At 50.8% G+C, this 25,344-nt stretch overlaps 1 protein-coding gene across 2 annotated transcripts; it reads left to right on the forward strand.

Moving 5' to 3' along the window:
* Positions 1-3,706: 3,706 nt before the first annotated feature.
* UCK2 (uridine-cytidine kinase 2) lies at positions 3,707-25,344 on the forward strand. Of its 2 annotated transcripts, XM_061451937.1 has the most exons (7): positions 3,838-4,064; positions 14,979-15,138; positions 16,080-16,176; positions 17,036-17,178; positions 22,379-22,476; positions 24,371-24,419; positions 24,933-25,344. In XM_061451937.1, exons 1-7 carry the CDS (start codon positions 3,966-3,968, stop codon positions 25,070-25,072), a joined length of 786 nt encoding a protein of 261 aa, XP_061307921.1. In that variant the 5' UTR covers positions 3,838-3,965; the 3' UTR covers positions 25,073-25,344. The 2 variants fall into 2 exon arrangements, with proteins under 2 accessions (XP_061307922.1, XP_061307921.1); XM_061451938.1 differs by lacking the exons at positions 14,979-15,138; positions 16,080-16,176; positions 17,036-17,178 and having other exon boundaries at positions 3,707-4,064.

Below are 25,344 nucleotides of genomic sequence, written 5' to 3' on the forward strand. Positions count from 1 at the left end.
GCATGTGTAAAATATTCACAGATGGGATGAGACTAAGAAGAACAGTAACAACGACAATTAAATAGTAGCACGGATTTAGCAAAGAGACTAATTGACTTTTGTCAAGGTTCTGGTGGTTGCACCTGGAGCAACAGAACTAGACCAAATCCACAAGTTGTAATGGATCAAGGAGACCTAGAAAGCAAAAATACAGAAAAGGAAAAAGTACAGACAGGGAAGGGCAGGTTTGTGCCTGTCCTTGTATAACAGAGAAGTTTGCTGTCAATGAAGAGTGATGCAGATAGGCAAAGCTGGGTGGAAAATAAGGAAGGTAAAAAGCCCTGCCATTGCCTTTAAATTAAACACTCCATTCAGAAAGAGGGTGACAAAACATAGTTCAGAGAAGGCAGCAGCAAGTAATAAGTGAGGATGTGAGATGAGATGGCAAACAAACCCTGGTGAGATTTGCATACAAGGAAACACAAAAGCCATGTGTGCAGGTGGTTGTGCAATGAGTCAGGCCATCACTGAAAGTGGCAGCTAAGCACCCTCTGTACCACAAGAAAATCCTGGCACTGCCTCTGGACCCTGGGGGTTTTCTTTAGCACTGGGGGAGAACTGAGAGCAGAACCTGGTCATACGCTACAGGAGTCCTGTGGGAGTGGGAGACATCAGGGACGAAATTAAGGATGGTTATCATAGAATCATCATAGAATGGTTTGGGTTGGAAGGGACCTTAAGATCATCTAGTTCCAACCACCCTGACATGGGCAGGGACACCTTTCACTAGACCAGGTTGCTCTAGGCTCTGTCCAACCTGGCCTTGAACACTTCCAGGAATGGGGCATCCACAGCTTCTCTGAGAAACCTGTGCCAGCGTCTCACCACCCTCATAGTCAAGAATTTCTTGCTAGTGTCTAGTCTATCAGCTAGAATGTCAGCTTAAAGACATTCCCGCTTTCCAGTTTCTATTTCATTTTAGTGCATGCAGCAGGAAGATATTAACAACTGATGATGTGGCAGGGCCCATGATAATGTTTTGTATCTTGCGGTGCACCACCTCATGCACTTGGCTGTGCTGTATGCCATTTTCTGTCCCCTCTCCCTTTCTTTAGAGCTTGCTGGCTTTCCTGTCTGTGAGATGTATCCATATAAAGGAAAGCAATATTTCACAGAATACTAGACTATGTCCCCCAAGAAAACTTTGGAAATATTTTCTCTTATACCGCTATGGCAAATGATTCACACAACAGTTATCGACACTGAACATGGTCTTTCACAGAACGCTTGTGTGGCAGAAACCAGGCTAGGAGGAGACGGTCAGTGACATGTATCTCTTTCCTCTCTAGTGTCTGTGCTTTGAACTGGAGGTAGAAGTGACATAGGCTCTTTGTGACTTCATCCTGTCATTTTGAATCACACCAGCTTCCTTTTCAGCTTTTTTTTTTTTCTTTTTTCTTTTGACAACAGAAGGCATAGTGCTCTCAATGGCATTTCCTTTTAAAAGAGCGTTCTGTGCTTTGGTCAATGTGTGACAGACAGATGAAGAGTTGGGTGCAGTTTGATTTGATTTAACAAGCCTGTGATGTGAGAAAAAGGAAAGCATGTGCACAACACATAGCTCTTGAGGTATGAGTTAGGGGACAGGGCAGTCTACAAACTTTCTAGATACAGAGGAGGTAGAATTTATTGAGGTAACCTCAAAACCAGACTAGAAAGAGTCATGTCCAAATAGATTTCATATACTGATATCTCCAGCCTATAACTAACAAAAGATTAAGTTGCTTTTTACAGTGCATTAGTGACTGGCAACTAGGAAGGAGAGTGTAAAATTCTCAGATAAGTTTTGAGGAAAGATGCCATCTAAAACTAGCTGGGACTTGGATTTGTTTCCCTTCCAGTTTACAGCCCTGGCCTGGTTTTGAAAGAGCCACTGATGTGATCTTTGCAAGTTCTCCTTGTGTTCTGTATAAATAAGCCTTGACTATACCCCTTCAGGGTCTGTCAAGAGGCATTACTTATCCTTCCCTATACAAGTATGTCCGCTCCTGCCAGGTGTTAAGGGTCTGGTTTAGAAGGGGAACCTGAAATAAAATGCCACGATGGCCATCCTACAAAGATGCTCAGCTCTGAGACTGGATGGACAGCACAGTCTGAAAAAGCTTCATCACAGCAGAGGTTTTGAACTTGTCTGCAAGCAGGGCAGCAGAGAGGTTGGCAGCAGCAAGCATAGGCATGAGAACCAAGTAACCTGGAGGTCACCATGCGCTGAAGGGGTTTTGCCATTCAGACATGGGTTTGTTGCTGTGGGGGTAAGAAAGAAGAGCTGTGAATAGCTTCTGTATGCAGTGGTGTGCACAGGAGCTGTGGCCACAGTCGGTGCTTGGAAACTGGCATGGGGTTGTGGGAATCCGCCGGAATTCATCCCTACAGGAAGTTCTTGTCCACATAAGGCACTTCCTCTCCTGGCACCAGCCACATGCAGTGCCATGCTCCTATGCCACAAACTGCAGTCCTCAGGGGTGCAGTTGGAGGGGAATTGGGAGCAGTGGTCAGAGAGGGGTCACACCTTCCCTAGAGATGCTCTCTCACATCCTGCATGATGAGGGCTAGGATGTGGCACTCTGACAAACATTTCCACACCTGTTTCACTGTATTAAAGTGGGAATTTAAAAACCTCACTGAAACCGATGATCCTATGAAGGGAGGAACCATAGGGTATTGCTTAGACCATCTCCTGCCCCAATGCAGGATCAACTCTGCTAAAAACTTTCTAATCAGAAAGTTTTCCTGGTGCCTCTCAGTGGAGTCCTCACTCTTCCTCAAAAACATATTCTAGGACTCAACCATTCTCACACTTAGAAAATGTCCCTGAATATCTATCCCGAATTGCCCTTGTTGCAATTTGAGCTGGCAACATTTTGTTCAAATCTCCATGAGTAACAGAAATTTATTCCTTTCCTGTATGTGGCAGCCTTTCATGTATTTGGAAACAGATGCCCTGTACCTGCAGCCCTCTCTTCCCCAGACTGGACACGCAAAGTTCCTGTGGTCCTTCTGCAAAGCCAGACCCCAAGCTGTTCCCAAGATCCTGCTGCAGTCTGTCATAAGGCCTCACCTTTCTCAAAACATAGTCCCTGCCTACATTTATATGTTCCTGTGGGATGTTTGCCATTTTCACTACAGCACAGCATTGACTCTTTGAGCCAGTGTACTCCCAGATCTTTATCTGTAAAAGGGCTGGCTAGCCAGCAGGTTCCCATCTTGTATTTTCAAGATGATTACTCCTACCTCAGTATGTCACACTTGCCCATATGGACTTGCACCCTTCATTTTGCTGAGCCTTTTTCCATTTCACCGAGAGCATTTGACTTTGAATCCTGGCCTCCAGAGCCCTGGCAGCTCCTCCCAGATGGGTCCCATTTGCCAAAACATAAGCGTAATTTTTATTCTTGGTTTGAGTCGTCAATAAGCACTCCTAAGTGTTCACGGGACCAGGGCCCATGGGAGGGGGTTGATGCCGGAGGGGGGATATGCCAGAGGGGGGACATATAATGGGCATGCTGCTTAGTACCACTTTGGTGTGGTCCCAGTGCTCACTGGAGGCAGATGGTGAGTGGGCAGCAGGACCCATCGGGTGGAGGGGCAAACCAAGCCGGCAGGGAGAGGGAACAAGGGCCAGTGCATCAGGCGGCCGCACCGCCTTTGTCCGGAGCGGAGGGCGGCGGCGAGGTGTGGGGCCATGTGGCCACCGAACTGTACTGTACTGTATTGTGTCGTACCGTGTCGTGTCGTGTCGTGTCCTACCGACAGCCAGCAGGCTGGGCCGGAGCATGTGCAGCTGCGGCAGGCACCTGGCAGGGCGCCGCAGCGCAGGGATGTGAACCAGGCGGGGAGGAAGGCCCTTGACTCATCAGATAAATCCAGCCCCGCACGGGGAGTGAAGGTGGAGGAGGTGGTGGCGCTGCTGCTACTGGCAGGGGAGGATGGCGGGGGACAGCGAGCAGAGGCTGGAGGAACACGGGCAGCCCAGCGGCGGCGAGCCCTTTCTCATTGGGGTCAGCGGTGGCACAGCCAGCGGCAAGGTGCGGGACTTCGCGGCGGGCTCCGGGGAGCCCCGGGGGGCAGGAGAGGGATCCCCGCGGCGCAGCCTCCCTCCGCCGGGCGCGGCGGCCACATGGCAGCCCGCCTGGTCCGAGCGGCCACTCCGCCACGTGCGCTGTCTTGGGACCTGCCGAGCCGTGCCGGGGGAGGTGGCAGGACTGGGAGGGCTCGCTGCTCCGGCGGTGCACGGTGCACGGTGCGGCCTGGGGAAGGAGGAGCCGGCGGAGGGAACAGGGCCTCCGAGGCCTCTGGCCGGGTGGTAGTGCGGTAGTCCCGGGTGCACGTGGAGGGGAGGCTGTGGGTGGTGGTGTTGGTGCAAACGTTGACCCCACCCGGCCGGGGACCCTGCTCCCGGGGGCTGCCGGAGTTCGGCGGGCAGGGCTGGGGGCTGCGCGGGAAGTGTGCAGCCTCGGCCCGGCCGGGATGGAGATGCCCCCCCGCAGAATCCCCCCGTCTGTGGCTTTAACCAGCGCCCCTCTCCGTCACCCCTTCACTCGGAGTGTCCCCGAGGGCCACTCGCCCCGCGGCTGACCCGCAGGGCCCGTTGGGTGCCATGCAGTCAATTCATTTATTTTTCTATGGTGTCGGTCGAGCATGGGGGTGCCCTTTTCTAGCTAATTTCGGGGTAGCAGGAGTGGAAAATCCGCAGTAAATGCTGACTCACAGCGGCAGAGCGACCTCCTGCCTGCGCCCAGGAGGGGATGGTCCTTGGCCGTGGCAGGTGGGAGCGGGGCGGTGGGGCCGGGGCGAGCCGCTTTGGCCGAGCTAATGCGGACTTTCTCGGGAGGGCTGCTGCATCCAGACTGCAGCGCTGGGCACCTCCAGCAGCGTCACGGTTTTTATTTCCTTTTTTTTTTTTTAATTCCTTTTTTCTGTTATTTCACACAGTGGGGTTTCCTTTATTTGTTTAACCTGAGGTAGGTTGCTTTCTGTCCTGATACGATTTCCCCTGCCTTATTTAGAGAGCAGTAAAACCAGACCCACAGGTAATCAGCCCCTGTGCAGGACAGCACAGATATTCTACCTGCATTTTTAAGAGGTATTTCAGAGAGCATGAATAAATTTGGAAGTAGCAATACCTTTGCAATATTTCTTGCTAAGGAAACTGAATGTTGAGCTGTCACAGGAGGAAGACAGCCTTATATCTGTGGGTTGAGTTGTATTTGGAGGGGGGGCCCTTTTTCTCTTGAAGGATGGCATAACCCAACAACTGTACCTCAGTCCATAATAACAGTGTTTTAGGAATCCATCTCTCAGTACCCAGTTTATTCTTGGACTGTTGTTGCTCTACTGCAAGGGAGAAAAATCCAGATATAACAGGAGGGATGGTGAGAGGATGCAATCTCCTCCACTGGGAACCAAAGCTGGATTGTTTCTGCACTACAGCTCCTGGTGATTTTAAACATGCTGGGTTTGTCTGTTCTCTGATGCGTGGGTCTGCCTCTCTGTAGCTGTCCCAATAACATCGTGTCTGGCGCTGCTGAACTGTTATGTCTCTGAGCGCTGTGTCTCTGGCCCACAAGGTAAAAGCAGTGATTACAGTACAATATGCCACAGTTATTTTCAACTTCAAAGTGCAAATACTTAGTAGCAGCAGGCTGCCTTAGTAAAAAAAAAAAAATATGCAAATGGTTCTTTCTAGCAAGGGTGATGTAGTAACTGGCTTTTCCTGTCTCTCAGCCTAGATTTGTGTGTGTCCCCCCCTCCAGTGACTGATGCCTGCTAAAACCTTTGTGCAGTGCTGCCAGTTGAAGGGGATCCAGCAGATCAGTACAAAATTTGTGGGAAAAGACAGAAAGAAATATGCTGGGGAAAAAAATTTGCTTGAGGAGAAGCAACAGAAAAAAAAGAACCTGCGGCTTATGCACAGAGACCCTCAAATTCACACTTGATGCAGCTGCAAGGCAAGGGTGCACTGAGGTTGTCCCACCATTGGCTAGTGACACTGCCATGTGCTGAGTGATGCCGGGTTCACAGCACACTCTGGGAAAGCAGTGGGGGGCTGGTGTGGTTTGCTCAGCTAAGGGCTTCTCTGCAGCTAAAATCTAGCCCAGGGCTGCCATGCCAGTATGCTGGCTCTGGATGAGAACAAAATGCTCCTAGAGGGAAAGAAAGCAGGCACCTTTCCACTAGAAAAGTGGCAAATCCATCCAACTCACCTTCACACCAATTGAGGGTTGTTATCATAACACACCCCTTTGGCAGCACACCAGACAGAGCATAACAGAGGGCATTTGCCTTCCGTGGTCCCCCCAGCACCTCCCACTGCTGCTTTTGAGTCTAAGGTGGGGAAGAGGCTCCATAGTCCTCCCCCATCCCTCTCAATGCACCAGCACAGTCAGGCTGTGGAAGGAAGGGATCCTGTTTGTATCTTGCCACAACTTGTGTTGTGTGGTGCTGTGGGGAAGCTGGCATCCAAAGTGGCCAGCATTCCCTGAAAAGCTGGGGGAAGTGTTTGGCTGGTATTTCTTAAAGGCAAATTGGTGAGAACTCAAATCCAAAGGCTAACTGCTGCTCCTGGGTGAGCAAAAGAGGCTTGAGCAACTTTTGGTACTCAAATGGGAGGTAGCCTAAGTGCTGTTCTGTTTTTTTTTTGGCTCTTAGAAGGAAGCTGGACTGTACTGGGAGCAAAACTGGGGAGCCACAGAGGTCCTGGGAAGGCTGTGATGCTGCAGCCTCTATGAGGGCAGTCTCAGCTGCATGGTGGCTGTTTTGTGTCTGCTCAGCTGGAACAGGCTCTTCACAAGACCTGCTGGGAGGCAGCATTTCTCCCACTGTCCGCTGAAATACAAGCACTGTGCAGCTCAGGCACTGTGCTGCGGTCTCCTAATGTGGAGGAGACGACATAGCATTAAGACCCCCTCCTGTGCCAAAGCTGGAGAGAACTGCAACTGCCTCATTTCCTTAGAGGGATTCCCAAGGTTGATGGTAGCATTTTCTTTCATCCTGCAAGCACTCTGCTAAAGTTCTTGTTTCCTTTTTATACCCTTGGTCTTTGTGCTAACACCTTCTTCCCTTCCTCCCGCAAGAGATTCCTGGCTACCAAAGACTGCAGCATGCAAGGCAGGCAGCCAGGCTGCAGGCTAGAGGAAAAGACAGCAAACTGAGATGTGTTGTAAAGAGCTGGGATACCTTCTTAGGTTCTTTACATGTCCTCACTTCAGCTTGCCTCCTGGGACCTTGCAGCTCTGCTGGCAGTGCTGGAGTGGCTGTGGAAACATATAGTGATGGGGTGGTTGTAGAGGTGCGGAGAGCTCTTCAAACTCTGGCTAACGCATTAATGGCTTGTCCCCATGTGCTGCAAAGCAGGGTGCCAATTGGTACTTTCCAACAGGAGTTTGTAAGAAAAGACAGATTTGCAAATGCTTTTGTTGGCTACCCAGCCCTCAAACTAGTGAGGGCTGAATATTGGTGCCACTGTGGCCCAGTGGCTGCATCATTTGGATCTTGTGTTAGAGCATAAAGTTGGAAATGCCTGCTGGAACATGCAGCCTGAGAGTTTTTTAGACTGCAGAGCACCGGAATTGCAGCATGTGTTCAGCCAGGTGTATTCTTCACTGTTAATCTGTTAGGCACTTTTGCTTGAAACACCTCAAATGCTGTCTGAGGCTGAGCTGGCTGCCTAGATGAATGAATTAGAAGGCTGATATCACCTAGCCAGGGGGGAACAGCCAAAGTGTTGGTCCCAAGGGAAGCAGTAGCTCCAGCTGCACTACATACAGCATGAGGCAGTTCCCTCTCCACATGGGGCTTCTTGCATGACAGAGCTCACTCCCTTATACTGGCAAGGGCTGAAGTTGCCCACAGAAGTCTGGGATCCCCTGCCACATTGTCATCACCTGGATGCCAGGCAAAGAAGCCTAAGGGAGACCCTGCAGTGACCCAGGGGGACCCATGGGAGGGGGACTAGCAGGGATTGCAGCAGTCCTGTGTCAGTTCAGCACCATTTCCTGGTGACGTTTGTTTTGTGGCTGGCAGGAGCCCCGCATCACAAGGTCTGACTTCTTAAACACTGGTGTCAATGTGTGCTAGAGACTTGTCAAACTTTCTAGTAGAACATTATTTTGTGCCAGCCCTTGATCAGATTTATACACAGGACATTTGATGGGTCAGCCCTTTCCTGTTAACGAATGAATATGTGTAAGTTTGTTATGGAGCAACTGCTTACCATAGTCCTGTGGACTAGGCCTGCTCAAGGCTTTGGAGTTTGCAGCAGAGGCTCTGGAAAAATACCCGTATCTCTAAATCCAGTGGATTGGGTGAGATTGTGTTAGGGCTTTTCTTTTTATTTCCCTGCGCATAATCTGTGTTCAGATCCTCAGTGTTTGTACTCCTGTTTATGCTCCAGCCCAGGAGTGCTGATCACATGCACAGTATCCCAGGGTGAGTGAACAGAAACCTTGCTATCCCAGTCCTAGACCGGCTAGCCTGTGGCTCACAAAGGGAAAGGCAAGACTGGTGAAGCTGCCTGGGAAAGCTCTGGGTGGAGGCCCAGGCTTTTGGTACAAGAATAGCAAGTTTCCAGTCCCAGTGCTGCCATGCGGATGTGCTCCATTAGGACTGGAAAGGACTGTGTGGGTCATGAACCAGCTCTCTACAGTTGCAAGCAGATATTTAATAGATGCTCTGTGACCCTTCCCAATTTGGTATCTCTTCTGTGTATCACCCCAGTCCACCAAGCACCTCCTAATACTCTACAATTAACATAACCTTACAAGAAGAGACCAAAATCCATAACTACTGTGCTGCAGAGAGAAGGGTAATGCTGGAGAGAAGGGCAGCATTACCATGGCTCCTGATTTCAGGGACCCAATTGAGTGAAAGTCCCCTGTGATGCCTGGAAAGGGAACTGTACTATAGGGGACCTCAGAGAAATGCAATGAGTAATCCCAGCGGCCCCTCATGTGATCTTAGGGAAAATCCTGTCAGATCCCCAGACTGGAGACTCTTATCCACAAGCATGTGATGAGGACATCTCAACTGGGAGAAGAGAAGGCTGCGTGGAGACCTCATAAGCAGCCTTCCAGTGTCTAAAGGAGGCCTGTAAGTATGATGTGGAGGGACTCTTCATTAGGGACTGTAGTGATAGGACAAGGGGTAATGGGTTAAAACTTAAACAGGGAAATTTAGATTGGATATAAGGAGGAAGTTCCTTACTGTAAGGGTGGTGAGGCACTGGAATGGGTTGCCCAGGGAAGTTGTGAATGCTCCATCCCTGCTGGTGTTCAAGGCCAGGTTGGACAGAGCCTTGGGTGACATGGTTTAGTGTGAGATGTCCCTGCCCACGGCAGGGGGGTTGGAACTAGATGATCTTAAGGTCCTTTCCAACCCTAACTATTCTATGATTCTCCATGAGTACAAAGACGATGACAGCCCCTGCCAAGCCTGCTGACATGCAGATCCTAAAGGAAAGGGGGTTACGGCAGTGGCATCCCTTGAGACAAACTCTGAGCTTCTCTCCCTGATGACAGGTGGGATGTAACTGCTGCAGTCTATCCTTGCTCTTGGCTGTAGCATTTATTGTGGGCCAAGGGCATTGCCCTATTGGAGAGGACTGTCCTCGTGGTGAGCAGCATCTTGGCTCAAGGTGAGCAGCTTGCAGCAGTGCCTCTCTTCCTTTCAAACTGGAGCACAGCACATGTCTCTCCTGGTAGGTCTTTCTTCTGGCACAGCTCTTCTCCCTGTACCTGTTTCTGGGGGTACTGGCAGCTTCAGTATTCCTTTAGGGCTGGAATCACTTTATCTGGCATAGGGAGGATGAGGGGTCCTCCCTGCTGCTGTACTGGGACCCTAGCAAGCAACTAGGTGTAGACATCCCTTTGCAGTGCCAGGCTCCCTGGGGATAGAGGGACTGCTTTGAACAAGTAGGTTTTAGTGTATTCACATGCATGAGGCCTACAGATCCCTCCTAGCCCATGACAGGCCTTACCAGCTGGGGCAAAAATACCTATACTGCCCTATCTGCTGCAGCAAACCTGGGATTGCAGGCATCAGCTGTGTCCTGCCTGGAACCTTCCTGTGGTGGTTACCTATAGCATTGTCCATCGGCTTTCTCTCTAAAACCCATCTGAAGTCCTAATTCTCTGGTTGATAACAGCTACCGAAGAGGGACTTTAGGATAATCTGCATGGGAAATTAGTCAACTCCTGAAGAATATCTGAGCAGCCAGCTATAGGCTGTGAGTAAATGTGAATTAAATATGTAATGTAATTAATATCTTTGAAGTAAATGTCAGGGGTAGGGCTCCAAATAACCATCTGTAGAGTTTTTTCCCCTGTGCACCACTTCTCTCCTTCTGGGAAAATATGCTGAAGTTCTTCCCCAGGTGCCCTCTGTGTTTTCCAAGCAGAATAAAGCTGTACTTCTTCCTTCAACACTAGTTATTTGTGTGCTTGGTTCAGAGAAGGAGTCTTGCAAGAGGAGCTGGAGCTGCTTCTGCTCAGGAATAACATCTCTGAACTTGCTTCTTGCACTGTGTAGATACCTCCCTATCAACCGTGGTGTGGGTTGGTTTGCAGTTTTCCCAGGGAGCAGCTCAAGGGCAGTCTGGGGAAGTGCAGCTCAGTGGGTTGCAGCAAGTTGGCTTAAACCTGGAGCCCTGCTTCTCCTCAGTGCAGTGTGTGGAAAGTAATGAATGATGGCAGAGTGGCCAGGGCTGCCTGCCTGCCTGCCTGTATGCTTGGGAAGTCCTGCATTGGTTTTATGTGGCTAACACAGGGAAGGTCCACTTAGCAGGCATGGAGACTTTGGGGTTCTTGTGTTCTGTCTATATTTAGTTTTAAACAAGCTCTGGAGGAGGGGAAGGCTTTTGCTTAAGAAAGCATCCTGTTGCTGGGAGTGCGCTGCAGCTGAATCGCCACTGGTGTTCACTTTGGGTCATGGTGAGGGTTGCACAGTGTGGATCTGGGGAAGGGGCTGAGCGAGGCTGGTTGCACCCTGGCATGTTACTTCACAGGCATGTCTTGGTCTTTCAGGACATTGTAAGGCCTCCCCAGAGCATAACTGCTATCATTTCCAGTTATTAGTGGATTTTTCACACTTCTGATTAACATCAATCATATGCATGTATGCGTTACTGGTTTGAGAGAAGGTTTAAGCAGGGGACACACATTATTCATTTGGAGGGACACTTCCTAAGACTGGAAAGTTTTGTTCCCACTGTGTAGGGGAATTTGTAACCTCTGTGTTTCTGGTTTTATTTCCTCCTTAACATAGGGTGTTTATCAACCAAGGGGAAAAAATGCCTGTCCAGGTGTGGGAGGTATCCAGACTTGCATCAAGGAATGCCCCCCATGAGTCATTCTTGTTTCCATCACAAATGATTGTGAGGAAAGAAAAAATTACCTTTTTCATATAGATCTTGCTGAGGTTTGCTGCCCCACTAAGGCAAGCTGAATGCAGCCCTTGGGTTGGAGGAACATGCCATGTCCCCTGCTGTTCCTGTGTCCTGCAGCACTTAGTGCCCTGGCCCACACCTTCTGTGGGACCAGGGTGGCATATGCTTCTTCCCAGAGCCCAGAGTTGACATCCCTGCCTAGCTGGGAAGCACAGTGCGACAAACCTGAGCTCAGTCCTGAGAGCAGGATGTCCTCATGATCATCTTTCTCCAGTGCTTCTGATAGGTCGCCAAAGACCACCAAAGAAAAGGGAAGGGCCCATAGCATCTGCCTGGATGCTTTTGCAGGAGTCACTTGCCACCACAGAACACTGAATGGTAAATGCAGCCAGGACATGCTCCAGTCCTTGTCATGGGCCCCAGTGGGAGGATGTACTCCTGTCTCCAGCAGCTGGGAGCTACTTTCTCCTTGTGTTTTCCTCACCACTAGGTGTGTTAAGGGTATGAAACAGGAGGGTGATTTTTCAGAGCTGATGGGGACTTTCCTCCTTCCCCTCCCTCCGCCACCTCTTCCAAGATCAGTAGACCAGAGACAAGTGTGCATAAGGCAGAAGGAAGATTGTCAGGAACTGTCTGATGCCCTCAAATGATTTTATTTTCCATCTTTATGCTGAAGTCCAAGGGGAGAGTGAGTGTGCAACTGGTGTATTGCTTTCATTGATCCAAAGTAAAGGGGCCTTGCTTCTTCTGGGCTGGGGAAGGCGATTTCTGCTAGATACGTATGGAGCCTGCTGATATACAGGCTGGGTATCTGTCTGGGTGCTTGTGCTTGGAGGTGGTTTATTACAATGGCTATGGGAAATTTGGCGTCAGTGGCTGCGGCCAAGGCTGAACCCTGCTGCACTGCATCTCCCTGCTGCACAGGCAGCATCTGAAGGCAGCAGCGCGTGTAGGACAGAGCAGGAAGGAAAAGCGGAGGAGAGGCACTGTGCATTCTCTGTTCCCTGTTTTTGCAAAACCTATGGGATACAGCTGGATAAGCAATAGGGCTAACACAGGCTGGAGAAGGATGTGGAGAGTGAGAAAACAGAGGAAATTGAGAATAGGCTCTGGCTTTGTGTCTGTGCATGCTGAAGGGTGAGCGATTGGCACTGACTTGCAGTGCTTTGTTGTGGGTGGTAGCAGCTTGCTGGAGGGCAGGGCTTCCTGACGTGGCTCAGGAAGCATAACCTGCCAGCCACAAGAGGCAGGAAAAGAAGGTGGAATGCTCAGGGAGACCCTGTCCCTGACCAAATTTGTGGCCAGCGCCACAAGGACTGCTGCCGGGCAGCCTGAGCCAGTTCACTCTGCAGCAGTGTTGTGTGTAGAGGCTCTCCAGCCAGGCTGGGGCTGACTCACAGCACAGTGGTCACAGCCAAGTCAGGTCAGCCTGGCCTGGAGGGGAAGAGACAGTCTCTAGGGAGAGGAATGCCGTGAAATCTTCCAGCTTCTCAGGCAAACAGCCTTGCCCTCTTGCTTGCTGGAGTGACCTCCTCTGCCAGGCGAGCATTCTCCCTGTTCCCTCTCACCACTGCTGCCTTCAGCTCTGCTGAAGGTTGTCAATCTGGAGGTTGTCAGCCAGGAGCAAAGCAGATGGTTAAGCCAGCAGGGAAGTGGGAGCACAGAAGGAGCCACTAACAGTCTGGGGCAAGCAAACTTCTCTTTGCAAATCAGAGGGCTCAGCAGAGAGTATCTGTGGTGATCGAGACCAGGAGCTTCTCAACTGGGCATCTGCAGCAAGTAAAATTCCATGAGGTGAAGCAGTTCAGTCTGGCACCAGGAGCACCCGCTTCTCCCCAAACAGTGGATGCTGTGGGGCAGGAGTGGGGCTGACACACAGGGCTCATGCAGGCAAGTCTTGCTGTTTAGGGCAGGCATGCTGGCTGCCAGTTAGTGATGCAGTCCACACCCCTGTGTTGCACAGTGGCCAAGGACTCTTATGACTAAGGAGAAAGGACTGAAGCAGGCTTTGGGATTTGTCCCACAAGCTCTGCTTTTATTCTTGTTGTGGTGGTGGGGTCCAGCATGACCTTCAGCTTGTGCCTGCTGCAAGTGCCGGCAGAGTTTTGAAGCCACCCCACCAGCACCCAGCCTCCTCCATGTGATATTGATACTGGGAAATAAAGGGTTAACATTGTGCCTGCTTGCTTAAGCAGTCGCTGTGCTTGGTGAAGCAGAACCGTAGGAGTCAAATTTGCTAGAAAGGTGAAGCAGAATTGTAAGAGTTACAGCTGCTAGACAGAATTGTAGTAGATAAGATTCATAACTTAACATTTAAGACATTCTTGTTTAAATAGTATCTTTAGAAAGAAAAGGAACAAAAGATAGCCAGAGTAACAAAATTTGCAAACTTGACAAGTTTCTACTTTAAGATACATAAAACCAGCCTGTACTGAACCTGAAGTTTGGATAGGAGCTGAAACTCTTGAGTCTGCGTGAAAGCAAGAGGTTACTCGTGGTGATGAAGAGAACTACAGGCCTTCATCCTCATGACCCCCTAACGACCACCACCAGGAGGCACTGCGCAGGTGCACCAATGGGATGAATGCCAGAAAACTAATTATATACTAGACGGGAATAGGTTTTGCATATGTATTAGGCGTGAAGCAATCTCATGCTTAGGTAATCATTATATGTAATATAAACAAACTGAGTGGCAAAGGGGGGCGCGCATGCTTTTGGAGGAGCAACCCCCATGCGCTTCAGCGCTGAATAAAACATACCTGCTTTACGACTCTAACGAGTTGTGGAGTCAATCCGCGTATCAATATGAGAGGTGCCAGTCCCTGTGCCAGCAGTGCTCCTGGGGATCTTGCACCGGCAGCCAGAGCCATGTGGCTCTGCAGTGCCCTTAGTCTTGTGCCAAGAGGCACCAGGATATGCTCGATACTGCCCCTCCCAGCCCTGGCAGCTGTGGCAGAGATCCCTGATGTAGTTCCATGGCTGTCTTTCTGGTGTCTTTTCACCCTGAGCTTTGTTTAGCATCTGGAAACAATCTGGCTTTCCCTCCCTGCCCATGCTGTGGTGGGGTTTCTGGCCTGGACCAGCGCTGGAGGAACCAAGACACTGAGGCTGCCTCTCAGGGAGGAGGCTCAGCCCTGGTACCACATGCAGCTCTGCTCCCTGGGGAGCTGCTGGCCAGGCTGAAGCTGGCCATCGGGCCCCTGGGGGTGTGGCAGAACCGAAGCAGTAGCTGACTGGTTTCCAGCTGCCAGTTAGTGGAGCAGTCAACAGCCCTGTGCCCAGAGTAAGAATTGTTGGCAGGCCACAGGGACAGAGGAGAGGGATGCAGGGACTAACTTAGTGCTGCTTTGAACCTGAAGGACCCCATGTTGATGCCTCTGGAGCACTCTCCCTCAGTGGCTTTGGGCTGTGCTTTTGAGGAGACCACAGACCCAGCTGGAGGTCCAGCAAGCAGTGTCTCATGCACCCAGAAATGGCTGTTACCTGGGGACATCCTCCCTGCATGGCTCAGACACCACTTGCCACTGACTTGCCTCCTTTGCTGTTCTTTTTCCAGTCCTCTGTATGCTCCAAGATTGTCCAGCTGCTGGGCCAGAACGAGGTGGACTACCGCCAGAAGCAGGTGGTGATCGTGAGCCAAGACAGCTTCTACCGGGTCCTCACCTCAGAGCAGAAATCCAAAGCACTCAAAGGCCAGTTCAATTTTGACCACCCAGGTGAATGAATGGAGAACAGCACTGTGGCTCTGACGTGCAGTGAAGGGCGAGGGCTGGAGCGGGACCCCTTGGTTCACCAGCAAAGAGTCTTGCGTGGACACTGGGACCCTGTCTCCACATGGGGCATGAGGGGAGACTCAGTTGAGCTGTTGTGGAGGGTTCACCCCTGGCAGGGTGGCTGGGGACTACCTGTGTTCCCTACAGTACAACCTCTGTCTCTCCTAGGAAGGAAAGTGCCTGTGGGGTGGAGGGTTTGGGATGAGAAAGGGCAGGTTGTGAACCCTCAAAACTCCTTGAGATGCTCCTCTTCTCCCTGCAAAAACATCTGTCAGTTTGAAAACCCTTCTGGTGCAGCTGGGTTGGGACCAGGGAGGTTGGGTCTGGCACAGCCCCCTGGATCCAGCAGTTCTGTGTCCCTCCTTCAGGAAGGGAACAGTCTTGTGCAGCTGCTCTGCAAAGCCCTTCACTGAGGGGCCTGTGCCCTGTTACTACAACAGGGGCTCTTTGAACCATCTCTGGGCTTGGTGGGGGAATTCCAGAGCTGCTGTCCCTGCATCGCCATAGGACAATGGCCAGACACAGCAAGCACTGAGCAAACAGAGCTCTGTCTGTCCAGTGATTCAAGGCTGAAACACTGCTCCAGTCTCTCTGAGGGCTGGAGCCCTGGAGGAGATGCCTTCCTGAGCCTGGGCAGCCGCACCACCATACAAGGGCGGTATTGATCTCTGCAGGCCAGATCCCAGGCTAGTGCAAAGCAGTGACAGTGAATACCCAGGGTCTCTGGGAGACCTCGGCCTTGCTATGTCCACGGGGATGTGCAGGGCTTTTCTTCCTTGTCTGCATGTTTGTCTGTCCTGGTGCCTCTGGCTAGGCTAAGCTCAGTGTCTGGTGGGTGGGAGGGGTTGCAAAGCTTCCTCAGGTAACGTTTCCTCTCTCCTCAGATGCCTTTGACAACGAGCTGATCGTGAAAACGCTCAAAGAGATCACGGAAGGGAAGACGGTCCAGATTCCTGTCTATGACTTTGTCTCACACTCCAGGTCCAACAGCTGCTCCTGCCTTGCTGTGCTGCTGCTAACACCCTGTGGCACAGCACGCAGTCCTGCAAGCCCAAACCGCCTGCCCCTCTGCTTGCGCCCACTGTTAGGCACCTAATGTGCCAACTCAAAGTTTCGAACCTAACTTCTCTAGACCTCTTGGTTAGAGGATCCAGGGCAGGTACAGGTGCAGTCTGAGGGTCTGGAAATCTGTGCAGCCAAGCAGTGGCATCCAGCAACATATAGGTGTCAACAGAGTTGGGCGGTATAGTCCCTCTTTTCTTCTTCCACCAACAGTTTATCTCCCCACAAACTGTGTGTGCAGCTTTAACAAGTAGTCCATGCTCAAACAGCCTGGCACTGCCAGGAAAGGAGGAGAGCAACAGTACTTGCTCCTGTAACTCTTCCCTTGCATGTGTTCAGCTTGTTTTTGCATGCCTATATTGGCTGTGGACAGTGTGACTCTGTTCCATTTCACACAGAAGTGCTGTGGTGTCAGGGGAGTGCTGCCTGGCTGCCAGAGGAGCAGAGCTGGCTCTTGCAGGTTCCCATGGCTCAAGCCCAATGTGTAGGCTTTCTGGGCTTTATGGTTTGGCACATAGTGCTTGCAAGCAGCAGGTGGCCAAGGTAGGGGGAGAAGGGCTGGTCTGCTTCCTGCTCTGCTGTTTGTCCTAGGAAGTGTACGTATGCCTTGGGCACCCTTCATTGCAGTGGTGTAGGTCTGCCCTCTCCTTGGTCACCCCCCTGGTGCAGCAGTGATGTCCCAGGGTTGGAGCAGTGCCTAGGAGCGCCGCTGTTTCTCCCACCTCTCTTGGCTTATCTCCTGCTATCAGCATATTTTGACTCTCCCTCCTCCTGTTAGGAAAGAGGAGACGGTGACTGTCTACCCTGCCGATGTGGTGCTCTTCGAAGGCATCCTCGCCTTCTACAGCCAGGAGGTGCGGGATCTGTTCCGCATGAAGCTTTTTGTGGACACGGATGCAGACACCCGGCTGTCCCGCAGAGGTGAGGCCCAAACATGCCTTGTGGAGCAGGGACAGAAATGTCAATTGATCTGGGCATCTGGTTGCAGAGGCAGATTACAGTGACCAGAGCAGATCTGGAACTGGCACAAAGCTGTGCTGCTGCTAGCAAACAGCCAGGGAGCTTTTCCTTCCCAGTGCAGAATATCACACAGAGCAGTGTATGGCAGCGGAGAACACCTTGCTCCATGTCTCTTAGGATTCAGTGGGGTTTTTGCTGCCTTGCCTGGGATTCTTTCATGTGTGTAGCAGTGTGACTAGTGAGCATGCTGTGTCCTTGTATGGCCCTGTGGCACCACCTCTGTGTCATCGGCTAAATAGCAGCTACAGTCAGCACGTGCCAGCGGGGAGGAGTGCAATGGGCAAGGCAGAGCATCTCAGCAGCTCAGTCAGAAGGCAGTGTCTGATAGATCTGCTCAGGACGTGGGATATGGATGTGCTCCAAAGATTCATTTGGGTGTGAGGTTGTCCATCGTAGATGATGATGCAAATAGGGAGTCTGGTGGTTCATTTTTTTAGTCTGTGCAAGCACAACAAGCACAGCATGGAGCCTCTCTGTGGGAGGCACTGCGATGATGGCTTTGTGAACAAAGAGCTCTAGAAATCAGAATATCCCTCTCTACGACACTCCATGTCTAGCTTGGCTTGGCTGTGGATTGCAGCTGACATAGGAGGGACTCCAGCTCTGCAGGACCTGTGTGCCTCGAGACGCTGTTCATTTCAAAGCAGCCTTTATGAGTGGGCTCACTGATGCAGCCATCTGAGTCTCCCTAGATGAGTAAGAAAGCATTTTGGGATTCTTGGGGCAGAATTTGGTTTTCTCTGAACTATCCCTGCCCCTTCCTGGCTCCAACAACCTCGACAGGGTGTCTGGGGATGCAGAAGATGACTTAGGAGAGGTCCGGTCCAGACCTCTATGCCGTGATGAGTGGAGCATGTCTCAGTGTGTTAGCCTGGAACTGCTTGTGTGCTTGGGACTGTTCCACTCTGCTACAGAACTAGTCTTAGAATTATAGAATCAACTAGGTTGGAAAAGACTTTTAAGATCGTAAAGTCCAACTGTTACCCCAGGACTGGCAAGACCACCACTAAACCATGTCACTAATGGCCTCAGGTACACGTTTTGAACACTTCCAGGGATGGTGATTCCACTGTTGCCCCCTGGACAGCCTGTTCCAATGGCTGACTACCCTTTCAGCAAAGAATTTTTTCCTAATATCCAGTCTAAACCTCCCCTGGCACAGCTTGAGGCTGTTTCTTCTTGTCCTGTCACTTGCTACTTGAGAGAAGAGACCAGCCATCTCCTTGTTCCTGCTTCCTCCTGCCTGCCTGCCCTTGTCTGTGAGACAGATACACAGCCTGCTGCTGGATGTAATCAGTGCTGATCAGTCCTTTTTACACATCCTTCTTGACCCTGCCCAGTGTTCTTGCATGACTCATCCAGGGAGGTGACAGCACAGTCATTGCAGGGAGATGTGTTAGGAGATAGACATTTGCAAGATCCTGCAGTGTGAGCCTTATCTGTTAAGCAGACTGTGCTGTAGAAGAACAAGAACTTGGGTTCACACGCAGCCACAGGGTAGCACACTGCTCTGGTTGAACTCCAGCCGGCAACTAAGCTTCATGCAGCCACTTGCTATCTCTGCCCTCCCAGCAGGATACGGAAGAAAACTGGAAGAGTAACTGAGAAAACTCATGGGCTGAGATAAAGACAATTTAATAAGTAAAAAGCTGCGTGTGCGAGCAAAGCAAACCAGGGAATTCACTTACTACTTCCCATCGGTAGGCACATGTTCAGCCATCCTCAGGAAAGGAGTACTCCTTCACACTTGGGTTACTTGGGAAGACAAATGCCACAATTCTGAATGCTGTGTCCTGTCATCTGTCATTCCTTCCTCCCCTGCCCTCCCTGGCTTCTTCCTTTTTCCCTAGCTTTATATGCTGAGTGAACATGATGTCATACGGTATGGAGTATCCCTTGGGTCAGTTGGGATCAGATGTCTTGGCTGTGCCTCCTCCCAACTTCTTGTGCACCCTCAGCCTACTCACTGATGGGGTGGTGTGAGATGCAGAAAAGGCCTTGACTCTCTGTAAGCACTGCTCAGCAATAACAAAAATATCCATGTTATCAACTCTGCTTTCTTTCAGCACAAATCCAAAATGTAGCCTCATACTAGCTACTCTGAAGAAACTTGACTCTATCCCAGCCAAAGCCAGCACATTCTCCACCCCTTATTTCATACCATTTATGTCATTCTCAGGTCCTGCATTATCCAATGCATTCTGATTGCCCACCACACCTCTTCCCATCCTTTAATAAAATGCACAGATATAATTCCCTTTGTTTATGGACTGCCCTTATAAAATAGCTGCAAATGTCCATTGAGTTCATTTAGTCCATGACTTTGGGCTCCATCTGTTACAGAGATCACTTGGGACAGGAGAGGTGGTGTGTTGCGTGGAGTTACTGGGCACCAAAGTCAGCTCAGGTTGGGTCACTGCTGCACTTGCACTGCTTCTTGTAAGGCTTGACCTCCATTGATTCAGGTGCCTCCTGCTGTAGTAATTCCTATAACATGCTACTTAAATTATGTGTTACAATGATTTAAAGATTATTCATTACAATCTTCACCTCTTCCCCTTTGGGCCAGGTTATAGGGTTTAATACTGCAATGAACTCTTTCCCTTGCTCCCAGCCTGGCTAGCAACAAGACCGCCGTGCTATAGCAATTCCTGTAACATACAACTCAAATCTCAAGTTACAACAATTTTGGCAGTGCCCTGGATCAGCTGTCTGAAGGAAAGGTGTTGCGTGTGCATTTGCAGTGCAACATGACCGTGTGCATCTCAGCTTCACTCTGGAGTGCATGGTTCAGTCACTTTGGACTTGGTACAGAAGGGTGAGCTCAGGGCGTGAAAACTGGTTGAGATCCCATCCAAGATATGAGACCTGAGACTATCCAGCTGTTGACCACAATGCAGAGGTAAACCCATTTGTGCTGCAGCTGTTGGAGAGGGTCTGCCCGGTCCCAGGCTATTAGGTATTTCTCTCACCCACCACCAAGTGCAAAGGGGCAGCTAGCCTGGTTGAGGTGCTGGTATCTCCCAGTTAGGGCAACTCATTGGCCTCCTGGTAGGGAATTGACCTGGCTTGCTGTTAGCAGTTGGTAGGACCATCGCAGCAGTAAATCTGTTTATCTCCCTAATATTTCAGAGAAAGGAGAACCTGCATGTGAGGTGCTGAAGCTATAATAGTGTCCCTGGAATGTAGCTGGAGGCAGCTCGTAGCAAAACTCAGGATCTTGTGTTGTGACATGGCTCTGGGTCATCCTGCTCTCTTGGAAGTCCTGAAGAGTTGCAGCAATGGGCTTTTCAACTAGGCAGCAGCAGATGAAGTTCCTGCAAATGTAGCTGACAGCTTGGTTAATCAGTAGTGCTGTGATTCTGTACCTGTAACTTGCACGGTCCCCATCTCTGCACCTCTCCCAGACAAAACACTGCTACCTTAGGACAAGGGGCTAGTTCTGTTGAGTGCCTCAAACAGGCTGAGCCATGCAAAGCTAATTCTGGCGGAGGTCCCTTCACTGCTCTGCTCTCAATCAGCTGCTGTAAAACAAAGACAAGTCATTGTACGTGTTTTGGACCTGATTTGAGAGATGTCTGCCTGCTGGTTCTACATGGTGCCAATCTGTCCTTGGGACATTTGCCTGCCTTGCAAGTAGAGGGTGATACTTCCAAATAGGGTGGGTGGTCTTAGCCTGGGTTGCTGGGACCTGTTGTTTTGGGTCAGGTACAAGACAATAGGTGCTTGACTTCTGTTTGTGTATGAGGGTGATTTGCCCTTCTGTGGTCTGCCTGGGAGCAGGCAGGAGAGCTTTGCCTGTCAGGACCAGTCCCTGCAAGGTGGACACTCACTCTTATGCAGTTCACAGACCTCAAGCATGCCATGCCAGGCTGGGTGTGCTGTAAATATGCCCTCACTGTGCTCCTTCCCTGCCTCAGAGCAGCCAACAAACAGGGTGTGGGACCTGGGAAACAAAAATCTTTCTGGTTTATTTTCCTGTTTTTCTGTATTGTTTGTGCTGGGGCTTGTTCCCACTCTGGAGAAGGCAAGGAGCTGTCTAGAGCAGCCTGGGCTGAGCTGAGCCATTCCTGGAGCTGGCATACATCCTGCTCCCAGTCCTTTCTTTCCTCCATCACCTCCCCCGCTAGGGGCTGCAAAAGAGCACACTGCAAAGCTGCTGGCTGAGGACAAACAGATCCACAGGAATGGTGCCAAACCAGCACTGTCCTGGCTCTGCAAGCACATGGGCAATGGCTGCCGAGCAAGTCACACAGGCTAGTAGTGCTGTGGCTTGGCTCTGCCTTGGCATGTGGAAAACGTTCACTCCAAACCCAGTGCCAGGCGTACTGGGTAGAAGCCAGCCCCCTGGGGGGAGCCAAGAGCCATCTGCTTTGCCACAGCACAGCAGTTTTGGCTCTTACTCATGGACTGAATTCCCACTGAACTGGGGTGCTTGTTCATGTTGAAGTGGCTTCAGACTGGGGATGGCAATGGCCCAAACACCTTATGCAAGCAGGGTGTAAGGCCCAAATGGCAGAACAAGCAGGAGGCCAGCTTACTCTCCGGGCTTCCTCCAAGCACCACCCCCAGCCTCTTACTGTGGGAGCCTGCTTTGCCTTCCCATCCTGCTCAGCTGGGAGCAGCACAGGGAGCCTGGCAGAGCTGGGTGGGTGGGTGAGTTTTACTATGAACACCTGAGTTAAACTGTGCCTTAATATGTGTATGGGTGAACTCCACTGCTTTTTTATTCTTTGGGCACCTCTGTACCAGATCGACTTGAGGAAATGGCCCTAAATGCCTTTTGGCCAAAGGAGTGATAGAAGGGTTGCAGGGACTGTGAGGCTGGGAATAGTCAAGACTGGGGTAGCACTGGTTACAGCTGAAATGTGCTTGCAGAGCTAAGAGGAGAGGGTGGACAAGAAAAGCCCTTAGGTCAGCCAGCTCTTGGCTCCCAGGAAAGCCTGCAAGCATATAGCAGGAGTGAGGTGTGCTTGAACATGTGGGCAGCGACTTCCAGGAACAAAGACCTCTTGCAAAATACATGGGTAGCTGGCCAAAGGGAGGGTGATGGAGTAATTAATGTCTCATCTCCTGACTATGCCTTACATCTTCCCTGCAGTGCTACGAGATATTAGTGAGCGAGGCAGGGACCTGGAGCAGATCTTATCTCAGTACATCACCTTCGTCAAGCCTGCCTTTGAAGAGTTCTGTTTGCCAGTAAGTAAGGGGAGTGACACCCACAGGAGTCTGCCAGAAATGCATTATACCATGGCCAGCTCTTCAGACAGGAGCATTTTGTGTCCCAGAGCTCAGGTCAGCCTGTCTCACCTTCATCCCTCCCTGCAGGCACTGGCAAAAATAGGGGTGTTAGTGCTGGCTGAGACAAGGTGAGATGGGGACTATTTATACAGACACTGACTTCCCAGTAAGCTCACACTTCCCTGTGGGGATGCCTGTATAGCAAAATAAACCCCTCCCTGCACAGGGTCCGATAAACCAACACCAGGCAGCCCAGCAGATGCCAGCCAGGAGGTAAGATCCTTGGCTGCATCTAGCCAGGGGAGATTCCTGCCACAGGCAGTGTCTGCTGTGTCTGCCTCCTGTTTTGGACTGTCCTGCCTGCCCTTTTCACCCTGGAGTCTTTCTGGCTTGCTGGCTGCTAGCGTTGCAAGGTCTGCCTGGAGATAGGACGCTACTTTGAGAATGAAAAATGCGGCAAGGCTCCCTAGCAGACTGGGACTTTGCATGTGGGACACCACTGCAGTCGTGCAGAACTTGCAGGTGAAATAGCACGTTTGCAGGACTAGCCATTGCACGCCTCTCTTGGCTCTCATGCAAAGGAGCCTGTGCCTTGGTTCTCAAGGCTTTTGAAGCAGATGTGGTAGTTATGAGGATTTTCTTCTTATTCTGGAGGCAGAATAAGAAGGAGCAGAGTCCTGCAGCCTGGGAACTGCTGGCCAGCACTACAGGCAAGAATGGAACCTGGGTTGTCAGCCTCAGGAGCATCTCTGTGCTTGTCTAGGCGGCCAGCTCTGCCCTTTTCTGTAAGAGGGGCTTATTTGCTCTGTGCTTGTTACAAGATCTTTTCCTGGCCCCTCAGCAGCACTCTTTTCTCTGCCTTGCTCGATTGTGGCTCTGGGGACCAACATCCAAATCCTGGTAATCCCAGAAAAGCTTTTCCTGAAAGGCAGGTCCAGTTAGGTGGCTCCCTTCCTTGCAAGTCCCCAGCCAGGTATATCTACAGCTTTGCAAAGCAGCAGATGCTGCATCAGCCTCTTCTGTTGAAGAGTCTGTAGGAGGATGGGATGTGAAACAAGCAGGGTAAAAAACAGCTGCAGTGGCCTGTTCCTGCTTCTAACCTGGTGGTGCACTCACCTGCAGAGCAATTGCATGCAGATGTTAAGCAGGCTCAGCCCCCACCGTTGCTCTCTTATGGCTCCTAACCCAGCCCTGGGCCAGGTGGTTCAGCACTGAAATGGTCTAGCATCTGCTGATGATTTTTTATATGAAGGTGTCAGATGGAACCCTTCATCCATGGAGCTGGCTTCTTCACTGGTGATGGAGCTTGGTTGTCAGGAACTGGTCAGCTGTAAAAGCTGACACAAATAGGGGAGGAAACTGAGACTGGCACCTACAGGTGAAGATAGGTTAGAACTGGTGTCCTGAATCAGACCTTTTTTTGCAAGCGACGCTGGTAGAACATTCTTCCCCCGTCCCAAGCAGACCACATGGCTGTGCCCAGGCATGCCAATTCTTGCACCAAGTCTGGCTGGATTCAGCAGTGAGGTTGTTCCCAAAAGCATCAACTGCTGGAGTCTTGTGATTGTGACGATTTTTTATTTCAGGTTTGTTAAACTGACTCTTGCTGCCTCTTACTGCAGTCTGTATGAGATCATGAAAATGGAGTCAAGGCACAAAGTGTGGCCCTTGAAACACAGAGTGAAAAACAAACAAAAAAAAGCATCCAAAATGTGTTATCAACAATGACATACCTCCCAGGGGGGTTGGGTTTGTCAAGGGAGGGGAAGGACCTGCCCCAGGAAGCAGGGACAATGCCGCAGCCTGGTGGGTCCCCACTTTTGCCATAACACAGTGCTCTCTTTCCTTCCAGACCAAGAAGTATGCTGATGTGATCATTCCCAGAGGAGCAGATAACGAAGGTGAGTGGACCCAGAGCCTGCTGTTATGTCCTGGCTGCCAGCTTTGGGCTGTGCTGTTGCAGTGAAGCCTTCCACAGAGGTGACTTAAATTACTGTCACACAAGAGAGTGCTGTTACCACACATGCACTCCCCGAGATGAGCTTCTCTCTTTGCTCCTTCCTGGCTGGAAGTTTGTGCTCCTCTGATCAAGCATGGGTGCCCATCTACATGCAGTGCCTCTAGGCAAACTCCTGGTTTATCCCACACAAAGGGAAATAAATGTGCTTCTCCCAAGGCAAGATGTGCAACTGGGACAGCCAGTTGCTGGCTTGTGTGCTGGGTTTAGCTGGGGCAGAGGGATGAAGTCCCAGAGGGCAGCTCCTCCTGGCAGGGTTGCAGCTCCTTACCATGGAATAGGAGGGGATGGGAGCAAGGGAGACATCAGGGTCATAATCTCTGGACTGGCTCTAGTTTATTTGCAGTGATCTTAATGCAATCTCTCCCTCGTGTCTTTCCCTCCTTTTTGTTCACAGTGGCCATAAACCTCATTGTGCAGCACATCCAGGACATTCTTAATGGAGGACTCAGCAAACGCCAAAGCAACGGCTACCTGAATGGCTACACTCCTCCCCGCCAGCGGCAGCCCTCAGAGTCCAGCAGCCGGCCTCACTGACCTGAGTGGCAGTGTGAGGCTGGGGCAGAGGGCGCTTAGGCCCTGACACTGCCCCTGTGTACATACTGTTTATTCACTCCCCCCTTATCTATTTAAGAAAACAGATGGAGATGAATGCCTTTAATTTTTTATGTTTGAAATGCTGACTGAGAATCGGCCAGCTACTTGGGAGCCTGGACTGTCCACAGCTCCTGGCCTTGCTCAACAACTCCTCTAGCACGGAACCGGCTATAAGTATCTATAAATATAGAATTGCTCTATTTTTGTGTAAA

The sequence above is a fragment of the Pezoporus flaviventris genome, unplaced genomic scaffold (genome assembly GCF_033815535.1).
Source record: "Pezoporus flaviventris isolate CSIRO_AGI_PZ_B2104156 unplaced genomic scaffold, CSIRO_AGI_Pfla_v1 ptg000013l, whole genome shotgun sequence".
Lineage (NCBI taxonomy): Eukaryota > Metazoa > Chordata > Aves > Psittaciformes > Psittacidae > Pezoporus > Pezoporus flaviventris.